Below are 14188 nucleotides of genomic sequence, written 5' to 3'. Positions count from 1 at the left end.
CGAACCCGTGAACTGGGAGATCAGGACCTGAGCCGGAGTCAGATGCGGGCCGGACCGAGCGCGCCCGTCAGCGCTTTCGAACGCCGTGCGAGCGGCCGGGCTGGAGATGCGTGGCGGCTTCGCTGCTGGGTGGCCGGCGAGGCCCGCTGACCTTCTGTCCCTTTGCCTCCTTCCCTGTTGCCCTCACAGATTACGGCACCATAAAGAAAGTGCGGGCGCCCCTGGCCCCGGCTGCCGGCAGCTGCCTGCTGGAGGAGATCGAGCTCTTCCCCGAGCGGCGGGGGGAGCCCATCAGGAGCCTGCAGCTCCTCCACAGCCGCAGCGCCCTGTTCGTGGGCCTGCAGGAGCACGTGGCCAAGATCCCGCTGAAGAGGTGCCAGTTCCACCGAACCCGCAGGTAGGCCAGCCCCGGGCTGGGCCCCGGCCCTCGGCATCCTAGCGAGCCCCGCGCCGTCCCAGGACGCGGGGTGCTGGTGCAAACCGCTTTGTGGGCAGAGAACGACCCCCTGGTGCCTCCGGACGGAGAGCCGATTGGTGACACCTGTAGGCATCAGCCAGGGTTAAGAGAAATTCCCCCGGGATAACCCAGATCTTTGGTGTTCCTGCATCGGGCCGGTGCAAGTTTGCTTTGATCGGGATACGCGTAATGTAATATACGTACGGAGCGGGCAGCGCATGGTAGCAAGTGCGTCCTGTCGGCCCAGAGCTAATCCCCTGAGGAGGAGCGATGTGGGACCCCGCCCCGGTGGCCGTTCTCCCTGTGTCGGCTCTCTCCTGAGGCTCCAGGACCCTACAGGCTGGGAGGAGGGAAGGAGAAGGAAGTCCTGCGGACGCAGGGGACCACGAGTGCCGTCACGTCTTTCCTTGCTCCTACTCAACTCTCATTGGCCATGGGGTGCCCACGGGGACCACAGTGGCCTTTGACGCTCAGTTTGGAAAAGTGCTCAAGAGACCGTCAGGTACTGTGCACACTACACGCTTGACCAGCACTTTAATGTTGGAGTGTTGCGTAACTGCTCTGCCCCCCAACAAAAGATCGCCCTTGGGGAAATCACAATCTCATACGTTCTTAGGGATCCGCGATCTCAGTAACTCCGTCCCCCAACGTAGCACGTAGTGGCAGATCTGGCGTAGAAATGGACTGTTTGCGTATATCGCTCACAGGTACCACACACAGGTCATTCTCTCCCCAACAGGTGACCCGTGGCATGAGCTTTGGAGCTCAGAGACCGGGAGTCACAATGCAGGCTGCCTGTGCTATTTCTTGACCTGGTCACTGAAGTATCTTGGGCCTCACTTTCACATTCAACACAGGCAAATTGCTATAGATTTAAACGGTATAATGTATACCATTTAAAATTCAGGGCCCTTTACAAAATGGACAAAGAAGATTGGGCATATGTATTACAACGGGATATTACTCGGCGATCGAAAAGAATGAAATCTTGCATTTGCGGCAACATGGATGGAACTGGAGTGTATTATTCTGGGTGGAATAAGTCAGTCAGAGAAAGGCAAATACCGTATGGTTTCACTCCTATGTGGAATTTGAGAAACGAAACAGATGAACGTAGGGGAAGGGACGGAAGGATAAGATAAAAACAGAAGGAGACAAACCATAAGAGACTCTTAAATACAGAGAACAAACTGAGGGTTGCTGGAGGGGAGGCGGGTGGGGAGATGGGCTAGCTGGGTGATGGGCGTTAAGGAGGGCACTTGTTGGGATGAGCACTGGGTGTTCCATAGAAGCGATGAGTCACTAAATTCTGTTCCTGAAACCATTGCTACACTGTATGTTAACTGTCTTGGATTTAAATTTAAACAAATAAACATACACGGTGGGTATCCCCTTGTAGAAAGAGAGTTTTTGTGTTATAATAAAAGTCACCACAAGATTCCTTTCTAGAAGATTCTAGACAACGAAGTATATTACATGGTGCCTCTTTTGGTATCAGAGTGTTGAGGAATAATATTAAAGGGTTTTCTACCCAACAACGATGCTATGGTGAGCGATAATAACAAATAGTGATATTTATTAGCAGCTATCTTTTTATAATGTTAACCACTGGCCGCTTGAAATTTGTTGATTTGTGTTTCCTGCAAGACTAACCTGGCGCAGGAATGATTCTTCCCAGTTGCCGACGGTCAGTGGGTGACGGGAAGGGTTGGCGTCTTGCCAACAGGCACGTCACAACTTGGGATGCCCCTGGAAGGGTGCCAGTCTTCCAACCAGGAAGCCCTGAGCTCTAACGGCCTTCCGTGGGCGTGACACAGGGTAACACGCAGGAAGACACAGGCCTGTGCTGTCTGTAGGGTGTTTGGGGGACCAGAATGAGACTTCATGGCTTGCGATGCAGGAGGCACCGCACCCTTTCCGTGGTGCTTTGCCTCATCGAGTGGGGATTACAACAGCCCGGCTCCTCGTATAAGTGCGACATCGGAAGCTAAGTTCTGCATCAAGTCAGGGAAGCGAGGCCTCATCATGCCCACCTCGTCTCCTGCGTGGCTGCCTGTGGAGCCCAATCAGGAAACCAAAGGAGCTGGCCACCACTGCGCACAGCAGCCCGGGGGGCGTTCCCGGCTCCCTCGACAAGGCCACTCGTCTGTGTTCATCACGTTCCTGGGAGAAGATTATACAGTTATATCCAGAGCAGAATCTTCCTGCTGTGTACTTGTCCACCCTCTCAGAGAAGAGCCACGAGAGATTAGAGCTTTATCCTAAAGTGATAGATTGTGCTTTTCTGTGTCCCCACACTCAGAATGGGTTAGACTGTGATTGACCCTTAAGTATTCCATCTGAGAGAAGAAAATCTGAAGACTTAAACCCAAGCGTTTCTGTGGATTCTTTCCAGTGTGTTCTTTGCCACCCCCTTCCCACAGAAAGACAAGAAAACCTCCATTTTTTGTCCACTTTTCAGACACTAGTATCTACGTGACTAGTTTCTTTTTTGGTGAATTAGGGGGAAGGTTTTTTTGTTTTGTTTTGTTTTGTTTTGTTTTTTGACGAGCAATTTTAATTTTCTAGACATATGCCCAAAGAAGTACATTGAGTAGGAACAGGCGACCAATGGAGTAACGATTGAGTATTTCTTTGTTAAATATATTTTCCATAGTAGAATATAAGTAATTTCATTTGTTATTAGAAAAATCAATTCCATAAATGAGTTTTATAGTGTTTGGCAAGAGAAACGGAGCTTAACTAAATTACCTGTCTCCTTCCAAATCATATTCACATTAAGAAATTTTTTAATGTCTATTTTTCAAAGGCAGTGCACAGTTTCACGTCTGCTAAAATGTTTATAATTGATATTGATACACTTCCACGCGTTGGCACTGTCCTAGATCTCCTCATCATTTCTCTTAGCCATTACACCCCGAGAGTTAAGTCACCCATCATCTCCATTTCTCAGTGGAGGAAACGGTGGCTCCGATTTTTGGGTCCTGCCCAAAGGCCACGTACATCGTGTGATATGAAGCCCAGGTTCAGGGCTGGGACTTGACCTCGAAGGCTCAGGCTTTCTCTTGGGTTCACTGTGCTGCCCTGGGGCAATGAGGACTTCAGCTCAAGGATCAGATTTCAGTGGGAACCAGTTGCGCCATGGCACCGATCACATGTGTCTCTGAGCGCTGGAGCTAATGAGAAGGGCATGAACTCAGACGTGTCCGCTGATGACAGTTTAGCCCTGGCCCCTTCCCATTCTTTCTACTCTATTATACTTGTTACCAGGCAACACCCAGCATCCCAGAAGTTTGATACCCCCTTGCTTTTTCTACAGTGAATTTCCACCTCCACTTCTAGAGATGACCCCAGAGCCTCAGCGGAGGCTGAAAAAAGAGCTTGCCTGTGTGTTCCTTTTTCATTTTTTTAAAATTTTTTTAATAGTTATTTATTTCTGAGAGAGACAGAGCATGAGCAGGGGAAGGGCAGGGAAAGAGGGAGACACAGAATCTGAAGCAGGCTCTAGGCTCTGAGCTGTTAGCACAGAGCCCGATGCGGGGCTCGAACTCACGGTCCGTTGAGATCATGACCGGAGCCAAAGTCGAACGCCCAACCAACTGAGCCACGCAGGCACCCCATTTGCCCGTGTGTTCCCAGCTCTGCACCCATTGTGACTTGGAACAAACAGCACTGTGTTTTTAACGAGATGTCACTGTTTTCCTCGGAAGGTTATTTCGGTAGAACAATATTTAAAAAATACATTTTAGTCAAGTTCAACCTCAAAAAAATGACCGAAAAGATTTTGTTTGATTTTAACTTTTTTTTTTTTTTTTTTTTTTTTTTTTGCATAACCATTTAGTGAATAGCATGGGAAAATGATGTGAATGACACAGTCAACTTATCAGAAAGGGTGGTTCCCTCTGCGCATGTGAAGTGCAAGAGAAATTTTTCCTTTTCTTGTGTAGCCTTTTGTACTCCAGGATTTATTTACCATATATATGCATGTGGTTGCTAAAGTGAATCACCACTGACTGACTTTTGAAGAATGTGGGGACCTTGACGGGCCCGGATGTGGGTACTGCGGGTGACAGTGGAAGGTAGGTAAGCCGATGCCATCCCGTGGGCCACGTCCTATGCACTTGGCACAAGGTCAGGTCCCCCCAAAGCAGCGTGAGGTCTTTGAAGTCGGGAAAGGTCTCTATAGGGTACAAAGGATGGAACAGCCAAGACCTGCACTACCTTAATCTCATGTAAATACGAGCGTAAAGTCATGACCCGCCACCTGAAGGGGGACAGACTGTGGCGGACAGCTGAGGGAGTCCGCATCTCAGTACTTCAGGAAGGAACGGGTGATCACAGGACCTGGGCCGTTAGCCTTCCCCAGGGAATACTGTGGCCTTCCACTTGGCCCAGCTCATTGACACCCTTCAGCCTCAGGAACGGCGAGTTGTGATGGGAAGGCCTTTGATTCAGACTTGAAAGTCAGTTTAAGGATTGTGCAGCCATTTGATCAGTGGGGCAGCAAACTGTAAAGAACCAGAGAGAAGATGCTTTAGGCTTCACAGGCTGCACAGTCTCTCTTGCAGCTACTCAACCCTGCCCTGGTAGCACGGAAGCAGCCACAACCATACGGCGTGAGCGTGGCCGTGTGTCAGCAAGGCTAGCGGATTCGTCAGGCAAAGGAAGGATTCGCTTTTTGGTGCCGTCTGTTACAAGGAAAATAAGAGCGGAAAAGGTGTTAGCTACCCATGCCCCTTGTCCCACTGGATGGTGCCGCAGCAGAGGGACGGATCGGCACGCAGCATCGAAGCGGGGCGCCATGTTGCAGAGCAACCAGCCGTGCTACAGCTTAGCGGTTTCAGAACCTGTACCTGTACCTCAGTGGGGGTGAGGGTGGGGGGCACGAGGCCTTCACCCTCACTAGAACCTGGGAGACAATGAGAAGCAGTCTCGTGACAGCCTCCCTGACAGAAGGCAGTGAGAGGCAAGTGGCCTTGTAACAGCTCCTCCCCATCCTCCCGTGTGCCACGATGGGGGCGATCACTCAGCGTCCCGCCAAAGTTAGGTCAGCTGTGCTTAGGTCCTCAGGGTGCCGGGGCACAGCGTTGCCCTGCACTGTGTTTCATGAAAACTGTAGGTGCCAGGCTGGACTTGGCCCATGGGCTATCACTTGCTGACTCCTGGTTTCGGATTTTCTCATATATGCCTTTTGAATGAATCAACGTACCTTCAATCATTATATACTGTGGTTTATAAAATTGCCTGTAAAATTTACTAAATTATTGCATGAATTAACTCTATACCTTAATATTTTCTGGATAACATGGCACTTTCTTCTCTTCAGACACGTATTGTTTATTTTTTTATTTGACACCCACCACAATTATGGGGTAAGACAAACCTGTCAAGTAGGGTTGACGTTTGTCAACCTGTTGTAGGGTTAACGTTTTATAGATGAGGACTGGTCCGAATCACAGAGAGAAAAGCGTGAGAATCGTCAAGGCTAGAACAGAGACCAGACGTCTGAGCACCACATGGCAGTCCAGGCTTCATTCAGCCCATCGCACCCGGTGCCAAAAGCCGGGCATTGTCTTTCCGGGTCTGTGCAGCTTCCAGCATGGTGCCCAGCCCAACACAGGCTCGGTAAACACTTACCCGATTTACAAATGGACGCTGCCTCTCCCCCTCCTCCCTCTTTTACTTCGTCATCTCTAAAGTAAACCTAAATTCTTGTGAAACACTAAAACTCCTTTTACGGGAAGGTGTAGTGACGCAAGACATTAGCTAAAGGATGGAAAGCCTTGGGCCTTAGGTGTTTATTGTTTCACTTTTGCTTTAGTGTAAGAACTTACTGGGGAGCAAAGAAAAGGTGGAAGCCGGGAGAATCCTAGTCTGCATATAAAACAGAAGAGAGGTGCCTTTGACGTTTTGCTTTGTAAAACTGGAGGGAAAGATGGAAGCATTGGGAAAGAGATTGGCTCCATTTGTGAATGGGTATCCAGCCATTCTTAATTCATCTAGTTTGTAGTAATGTCATTTAGTTACAAAAATTAACACTCATTAAGAAAATTAGTATGGAGATTAGGTTACTGCAGGACACTCATTGCTTGGAAGGGCAAAGTTTCGAGACATGGAGTTAATATGTTGGCACCTTTATTAATTAAATATTTCTGCAGACAGCGTCTGCTTGGTGAGAGACACACAATGTATAGAGAGAAATTTCAGGATTCCCCTCAGGGCTCCCAGCTCGACAACTTTAGCCGTTCAGTTGTGAATCACATAAGCAAGCGGGAGGAATTTTGACATGTGCTCATCGTACAAAGTAAATATCCTCCCTTCAAAATGAATTTAGTATCTTCCAAATCTCAACGCCTTGAGTTTTGGTCTGCATTGACTTCGGATTAGCTTCTAAAGACTGTACTTTCCTTCATTAATTCGTTCAGAGTCTATTTATTGATCTCAGTAGGTGCCAAGCACCAAGCAAGCCCCTGAGCGTGGGATGACAGATGAAGAAGTATCCCTGACCCTGTCCTCATGGGGCTCAGAATCTAAAGAGTAACTCTGGCATAAATAAAAGCTCCCGAAGATCTGTTGTGGCTTTGAGCCACAGGGCCTCAGTGTTACCTGAGACTTTGTCCCCAGATCAGTTTATCGTTCAAGTCTGATCCTGTATTATATTAGGACCTGATCTTTGAGCCTGCCCTCCCTGTCCAATTATTTTTTAAGCTATTTTTGAATGACAACCAGTGTTCCAATCCTAACTTTCTAATACTAACAGAATTAATCACCAAATTATAATCTACTTATTCAATCCTCACGCTATGGGTTATTCTGAAGCTATTAAATGATGTCTGTGAAGACCTATGCGTGATATGGTAGTAACTGAAAGAAAGAAAACAGCAGTATGTGTCTGCCTTCGTTATAGCTTGAAAAAATAGTTGAAAAAGACAAAGTACATTCGCCAACATCTAATTATCATTCTGAAGAGCACCCCATCAGAGGGGCTTGAGCCGAAACACTGTTTTTTTTTTTAAGTGAAATCACAGGTTAACACCCCCAGGTCCAAGGCAGGTTGGAAAACGAACAGTCGAGATATGCTACGTAGAACAAGAGCATACGGTAACTTGACTAGTAACTTACAAAACATAAACCATACTACGGTTTGTTCTGTAATAATCAAGGAGGAATGTAGTTTTGTGAGGTCTGAAGCTTACATGGGTTGGTAGTGGTCCTCACTAAGGAAAAGGATATCGAATTATGAAGAATGATTAAGACCGATCTCAGGTCCTTAGGGAATTTCACGAAGTGAAGAAGTTTAAGTTTCCTTAGCTTTAGGGCAGGTCCGCCTTCGGCAATGATATACACACACATTTTGGTTCAGGTCCACCACAAAAGCAAAGAACGTAGGTGAACGCCGTCTTGCAGAGATGTACTCATACTCTTATGGTTGCAGAGGCCGTGGGCTGCCTCCACAACCATAAGAGTATGAGTACATTTTTTTTCTTCTCTTTCTTGGTCAAATATTTTAATGTGATCGTATTATTGTAACCCAGGGGAGCACAGTTTCTAAACAGCTGATGTCCCAAGTTGATCACAACTGCTAGATTCCAGAAGCACTTTCGGCTTGCTTATTTCAGATACCCTCTACTCTTGCAACTATTTCTTTTTTACTGTCAATTTTCCCAAAATGCTTCACTGTAAAATGTGTATCAATCTTATTCAATTTTTTTAAATTTTTAAAAAAATGTTTATTTATTTTTCAGAGAGAAAGAGACAGAGTGCAATCAGGGGAGGAGAAGAGAGACAGGGAGATACAGAATCTGAAGCAGGTTCCAGGCTCTGAGCTGTCAGCACAGAGCCCGTGATGGGGCTCTAACTCATGAACCGCGAGATCATGACCTGAGCCGAAGTTGGACACTTAACTGATTGAGCCACCCAGGCGCTCCCAATCTTGTTCAGTTTTAAAACAGATTTTTCAGGAAAATCTGAGTGTTCTATGCATCTAATACTTTAATTAAAAACCATCCACTTAGTATTACTGGCAATACATATTGATTACTCTAATTTCATATTAAAAGCAAATTTAAATGTAAAAAATCATCTTTGTGTTGAATCAATGTCATTTAGTGATAAGTCAATAGGGAATGGTTTTCGATGTATTAGAAGTTTGTAACTAATTGAAATTCTAGGCCACTAATTTCATTTACAAATCATAACATGCAACATGAATTCCTATTAAATGCCTTTAGTAAGTGATACATAATGAGTATAAACGTGTATTTTTACTAGTAATTATATCTTTGTTTACTTGGCATGTGTCCTAAATTTAAAAATGCCATTACAGTGTGGTTCCGTCTTAGTTCTTCTTGGGAATTAGAAATTAATCTTCTAGTAGATTTTTTGGTACTTGACACACGCTATACAGTACAACCACATTTTTCTTGCCTAAGCAAAACCCCAACGCTTTATTCACATCCGTATACTTTCTGGGAGCCTTAAGGAAACCGTGGCCCAGCCATGCTGCTCTGCTTATCTTCCCGATCATGCCACATGCACATGACTGTCATCCTTCCTGGGGCCATCATAACCAGGGAGGCTGTTCTCACTCGTCTAAATTCCAGCTCCATTCAAGAGCCAGCCTACACATGACATCTCCCTGGAACTCTCCTGGCCGACCTCTCCCTCCTCTGACTCCCATAGCGCCCACCGTCTGAGCTTCTGACTTAATAGTTAACCCTCCTTATGTTGTTATGCAACGTTCGTGAACCGGTTCTTCCTCCTTCACGAGACCCCAGGTTCCTTCCTGGTCTTTGGGTCTTCGACACATGGCATTATGCCAGGTAGTCAAAAAAATCGTTGTGAATCTATCCAAATGTGTATTTAAAATACTTTGTACCGGGCCGCCTGGGTGGCCCAGTTGGTCGAGCATCCGACTTCGGCTCAGGTCATGATCTCGTAGTGTATGGGTTCGAGCCCCACGTTGGGCTCTGTGCTGACAGCTCCGAGCCTGGAGCCTGCTTCGGATTCTGTCTCCCTTTCTCTGTGCCCCTCCCCTGCTCACACTCTGTTTCTGTCTCTCTCAAAAATAAACATTAAAAAATAAAATAAAATGAAATAAAATAAAATAATACTTTGTACCACTTACTACAATACACTGTGGTGTGCCACATTGCCTGGTTAAATAAAGAGCCCACGGCATTTACACGTTTAGTATTTTTGGGATAGAGTGTTTTCAAACACCCCAGAAGTCGATATCATATAATATGCAATGATGTCTAGGGATTAATTGGAATAACTGTATGTATTCCACCCCCAAAATAACTTTCTGTTATTTACTACGTGATGTAACTTAATCCTCAAAACATTTCCTGTGAGGTGATTATTATCATTCCAATTTCACCAAGGTACTCATTGGAGAAAAGATGTGTTCCAGCTGGATTTACCAACTGAAGGACGTGTCGGTGTCTTACAATGCATTCCTCAAGCAGTTTATTGTCTAATTAGAATTTTTTTTCAGTCTTATTTCTAGTAAGACAGTACTTTTCATGCCAACCTTAAAAGCAGATTCTGAAGTATATAATGACATCGGTCATTAGGAATAAGATACTTCAGATTGTTTTAGAAATTAAGGTAAAGATCATTCATGAACAGAGAAATCCACCTATCCCACTACTATCATGATGATCATAGAAGTAAGTACTGGTATTTGACACATGGTTTTTGCCCAGTATTTTAAAGTTTGCAGCACTTACTGGGAAATGCTGTCTTGAACGGGGCTCTGGGCTCTGCCCATTCCACTCCTCAAGCTCCAATCAAAGTCTAGCCTCCATTTATCTTCCTTTAGATTCTCCAATTCCCTCCCACCAAAGTGTCCATCCACCTCGCTGTCAAATGTCCTGTTTTTCCAAAGCTATGTGAAATGGATCACTTCTATCCGTCTCAGTTTAAATGCCACCGAGGTCAAGTATTTCCTGACCCCAGACCCCTCCATCCAAACAGGACTTCTCCTTTGGGATTTTACTTTGCTGATGGTTCTTGCTATGTCAGTATAGTTGATTAGTGTTTATTGCCTTTGCCGAATGATAAATTCTGTGGGTACAGTGACTGCGTCTGCTTTGCTGACCCTGGCACCCCCACCATTTTCAGTCTGGCTCATGCTAGGTGCTCCTAAGTATGTACCAAATGAAGGAATGATTGGGACACTTTTAAAAGCCCATGTTTTATGAATGCACTTTGTTAATATGGCCAAAATTCTTAAGATCAAAAATAAGCTGATCTAATGACAATTAGTGTAACAGTAACAAGTCAGATAAAGTCATTGATACTTAGATAATCTAACATGCAAGAGATGATACTCAGTAAGTAGCTCCTACTCTCTAGAAATACAGTGAGAAGATTTTAATGAATACACCTCTTTTCCCTATTACTCAAATTAGCAAATAGCATAACTGCACACTTTAAAATTTAAAGGAAGAGTTTAGAGGAAACAACAGATGTTGGCAAGGATGTGGAGAAAGAGGAACCCTCTTGCACTGTTGGTGGGAATGCAAACTGGTGCAGCCCCTCTGGAAAACAGTGTGGAGGTTCCTCAGAAATTTAAAAATAGAATTACCCTATGACCCAGCAATTGCACGACTAGGAATTTATCCAGAGGATACAAGAGTGCTGATTCATAGGGGCACATGTACCCCAAAGTTTATAGCAGCGTTATCAACAGTAGCCAAATTATGGAAAGAGCCCCAATGCCCATCAACTGATGAATGGATAAAGAAGATGTGTAAACACACACACACACACACACACACACACACACACACACACACACAATGGAATACGATTCAGCAATGAAAAAGAACAAAATCTTGCCATTTGCAACAACGTGAATAGAACTGGAAGGTATTTTGCTAAATGAAATGAGTCAGTCAGAGAAAGGCAGATACCATATGTTTTCACTCATGTGTGGAACTTGAGAAACTTAACAGAAGACCATGGGGGAAGGGAAGGGGAAAAAATAGTTACAGAGAGGGAGGGAGGCAAACCATAAGAGACTCTTAAATACAAAGAACAAACTGAGGGTTGATGGAGGGGCAGGGAAGGGGAACGTGGGAGATGGGCATTGAGGAGGACACTTGTTGGGATGAGCGCTGGGTGTTGTATGTAAGTGATGAATCATGGGAATCTACCCCCAAAGCTAAGAGCACACTGTATATACTATATGTTAGCTAATTTGATAAAAAATTATATAATAGAATGAATCAATAAATAAAGGAAGAGTTTAGTTAAATATTAATATCACTGTCTTGGAAAAGAGAGTAGTTTATCCTTCTCCAAGAACTAAAGCCTGTCTGTGAATATACATTTAGCTCTATACGTACTTTTCCATAAATGTGTTTTTAAATTAAACCTTAAGATTCTGACCAACATATTTTCTGAAATCAGAGACTTTCTAACACCAAGGAAATATATCACATGAGGATAATCTAAGGTTATTAACCAAGTAAGGAAAATTTGCTATTAAAAAGACTCATCATCCACACAAAAAAAACATTTCAAAGTGAAGAAAAGCCACCTTCAGATGGCCACATTAATAAGACATCTGTGATCCTGCATGCGGTGTCTTTGAAAGACCTACCTTCCCAAAGTAATAAGTTACGATGATTGGTTTTTCTGGAAGTACACTTTAGCGGAAAGGTAGAGCTCATCAGAATTTTGCCACGGTATGAAATATTTTGACTGAGGAAAACATTTATATATAAATGGAATTTTTAATGAAGGGGCATTTGTGCTTGTAGAGAAGTTTTAATAGTTTAAAGGATAAGTGGCATGTTAAGAATGCGGCAAGCCGTCAACATTATCGGAAGAAAGATGTTTTTACAAGCGGCTTTTCATTTAAAACAGCTTAAAATATCCCGTGTAACCTTGTGGCCTTGTTTCACTTCTGCAGGCAGATTTGCAAAGAGAGGCCAGAGGGCCAAGTTAGGGAGTTGGTGGAATTTTCCTGTTTTCAGAATTTGAATTTTGTCTAATGGTCCTGTTGCTTTAGTAAGAAACATGAAAGGGGTGTCTGGGTGCCTTAGTCGGTTGAGCGTCCGACTTCAGCTCAGGTCATGATCTCGCGGTCCGTGGGTTCGAGCCCCGTGTCGGGCTCTGTGCTGACAGTTCAGAGCCTGGAGCCTGTTTCAGATTCTGTGTCTGCCTCCCTCTCCACCCCTCCCCTGCTTGCACTCTGTCTCTCTCCGTCTCAAAAATAAATATACATTAAATTAAAAAAAAAAAAGAAACATGAAAGGGAATTCAGGCCCTTTGAATAATTGTGTAAGTGTAGCTCCCTCCTGTTTGCTCACCACTGTGAAAATGGGATCGTGCCCAGACAGAATTCTGACATGTGATATATACTATGGCATTCTGGCAAAATGGCTGGTTCAGTAAGACTAGGACACTGTGGGTCAGAACACGCCTTCACAGCCAGGAGGTCGCAGCAGGAAGCAGAAAGGTTCTCAATTCTCACCTGTGTCCAGGTCTGTCTCACAGTTGAGGGGTCTTCAGATTTCCAGAAACTTCCTACAAAACATCTGCCCAGGCAATGTTACTGAGGGCTGATTTGCTTACACTGAGCTTAGTGACAATATGTGAAATATCTTACCTTGTAGATACAAAAATGCACTTTGTCTTTTACACAGTCTTTGGTTTATTCTCATCTTTCTTATTCCCTAAAAAAAAGTTATTAAATCAATTGTGTGTCTTTAAAATAAATTCTTAAAATTGAGAAATTTGGGATATGCTTTATATACAGGGCAAATTCTACTCTATGGAACTGATCATTGAAATGACTTTTTAGTTTTAAAAAGTAAGTTATTAAAAGATTATATTCCCGGACCTCAAGAACTAGAGATTTCGAAAAGCTGGTGCTCACACTTAGTGTTGTAAACTTGTGTTTAAAAAAGAGGTTGTCTGAATTTGATAGAAAAAGGAAAACAAAACGAAACAAAACATCCCCAGCTTCCTTGTTGTTACTTCTCAGCCCTGGGCCTGTTTGTGTTGGTATGAGATAGAGAAGTTTAGCTTAAAAAAATATGTGGTTTTTTGTCATTGTTACTCGTTTTGATTTTTAGGAGGGAGAAAAGGAGATTTACCAGAAATACATTTCTGGTGGATCACAGATAGGGAGTCAAATGAAATGACTGATCAAATATGAAAGGACCAGAAGGAATCCTGCATAAATGTTTTTACGATTTTTAAGCATGGAAGTTCTTTGAAAGTATGCACAAAATCCAGATGCTGTGAAGAAAAAGACTCATATAAACTTTACTGCATACAATTTTAAAACATCTGTATCTTGAGAAAAAAAAATACTAATGACAAGTAGGAAAAGTATGTGAAGCATTATGGACAGAGGGTTAATTTTCTAATACAGAAATTATCACTTGCAATGACTGTATAAAAATAGTGAAGCCAGTTAGTCAATCAAAAAGAAGCATAAAGGAGAAATTGGTTACAAATGGGAAATTTACATGAACAGAAATACAATAATCCATAAGTGCGCGCACACACACACACATACACACACACACATAATCTTAATCTCACAACTGAGTAAATAGAACAGATGAGTAGAAAAGTGTTTTGATCTATCAGAAAGGGCTAAGTTAAAAAAAAATAGCATCCAGTATGAAATAGAGAGAGGGTAAAGAGTTACCCTTCAAATTGCTGACTGGTACAAAATTATTAATACCCATAACTTCTATCTCA

The 14188-nt window shown here is 43.8% G+C and overlaps 1 protein-coding gene across 10 annotated transcripts in view; it reads left to right on the top strand.

Annotated features, from left to right (window-relative positions):
- SEMA5A (semaphorin 5A) overlaps positions 1–14188 on the top strand; it is a 477458-nt gene that overhangs the window by 366656 nt on the left and 96614 nt on the right. For all 10 annotated transcript variants that reach the window (XM_053906877.1, XM_019450800.2, XM_019450802.2 and 7 more), the window contains one exon: positions 190–397. In XM_053906877.1, coding sequence (XP_053762852.1) covers positions 190–397 — 208 coding nt within the window. The remainder of the gene's footprint in view (positions 1–189; positions 398–14188) is intronic.

The sequence above is a fragment of the Panthera pardus genome, unplaced genomic scaffold (genome assembly GCF_024362965.1).
Source record: "Panthera pardus isolate Hobbes unplaced genomic scaffold, ASM2436296v1 HiC_scaffold_2, whole genome shotgun sequence".
In the NCBI taxonomy this organism is placed as follows: Eukaryota; Metazoa; Chordata; class Mammalia; order Carnivora; family Felidae; genus Panthera; species Panthera pardus.
This window is presented reverse-complemented; position numbering and strand designations above follow the sequence as displayed.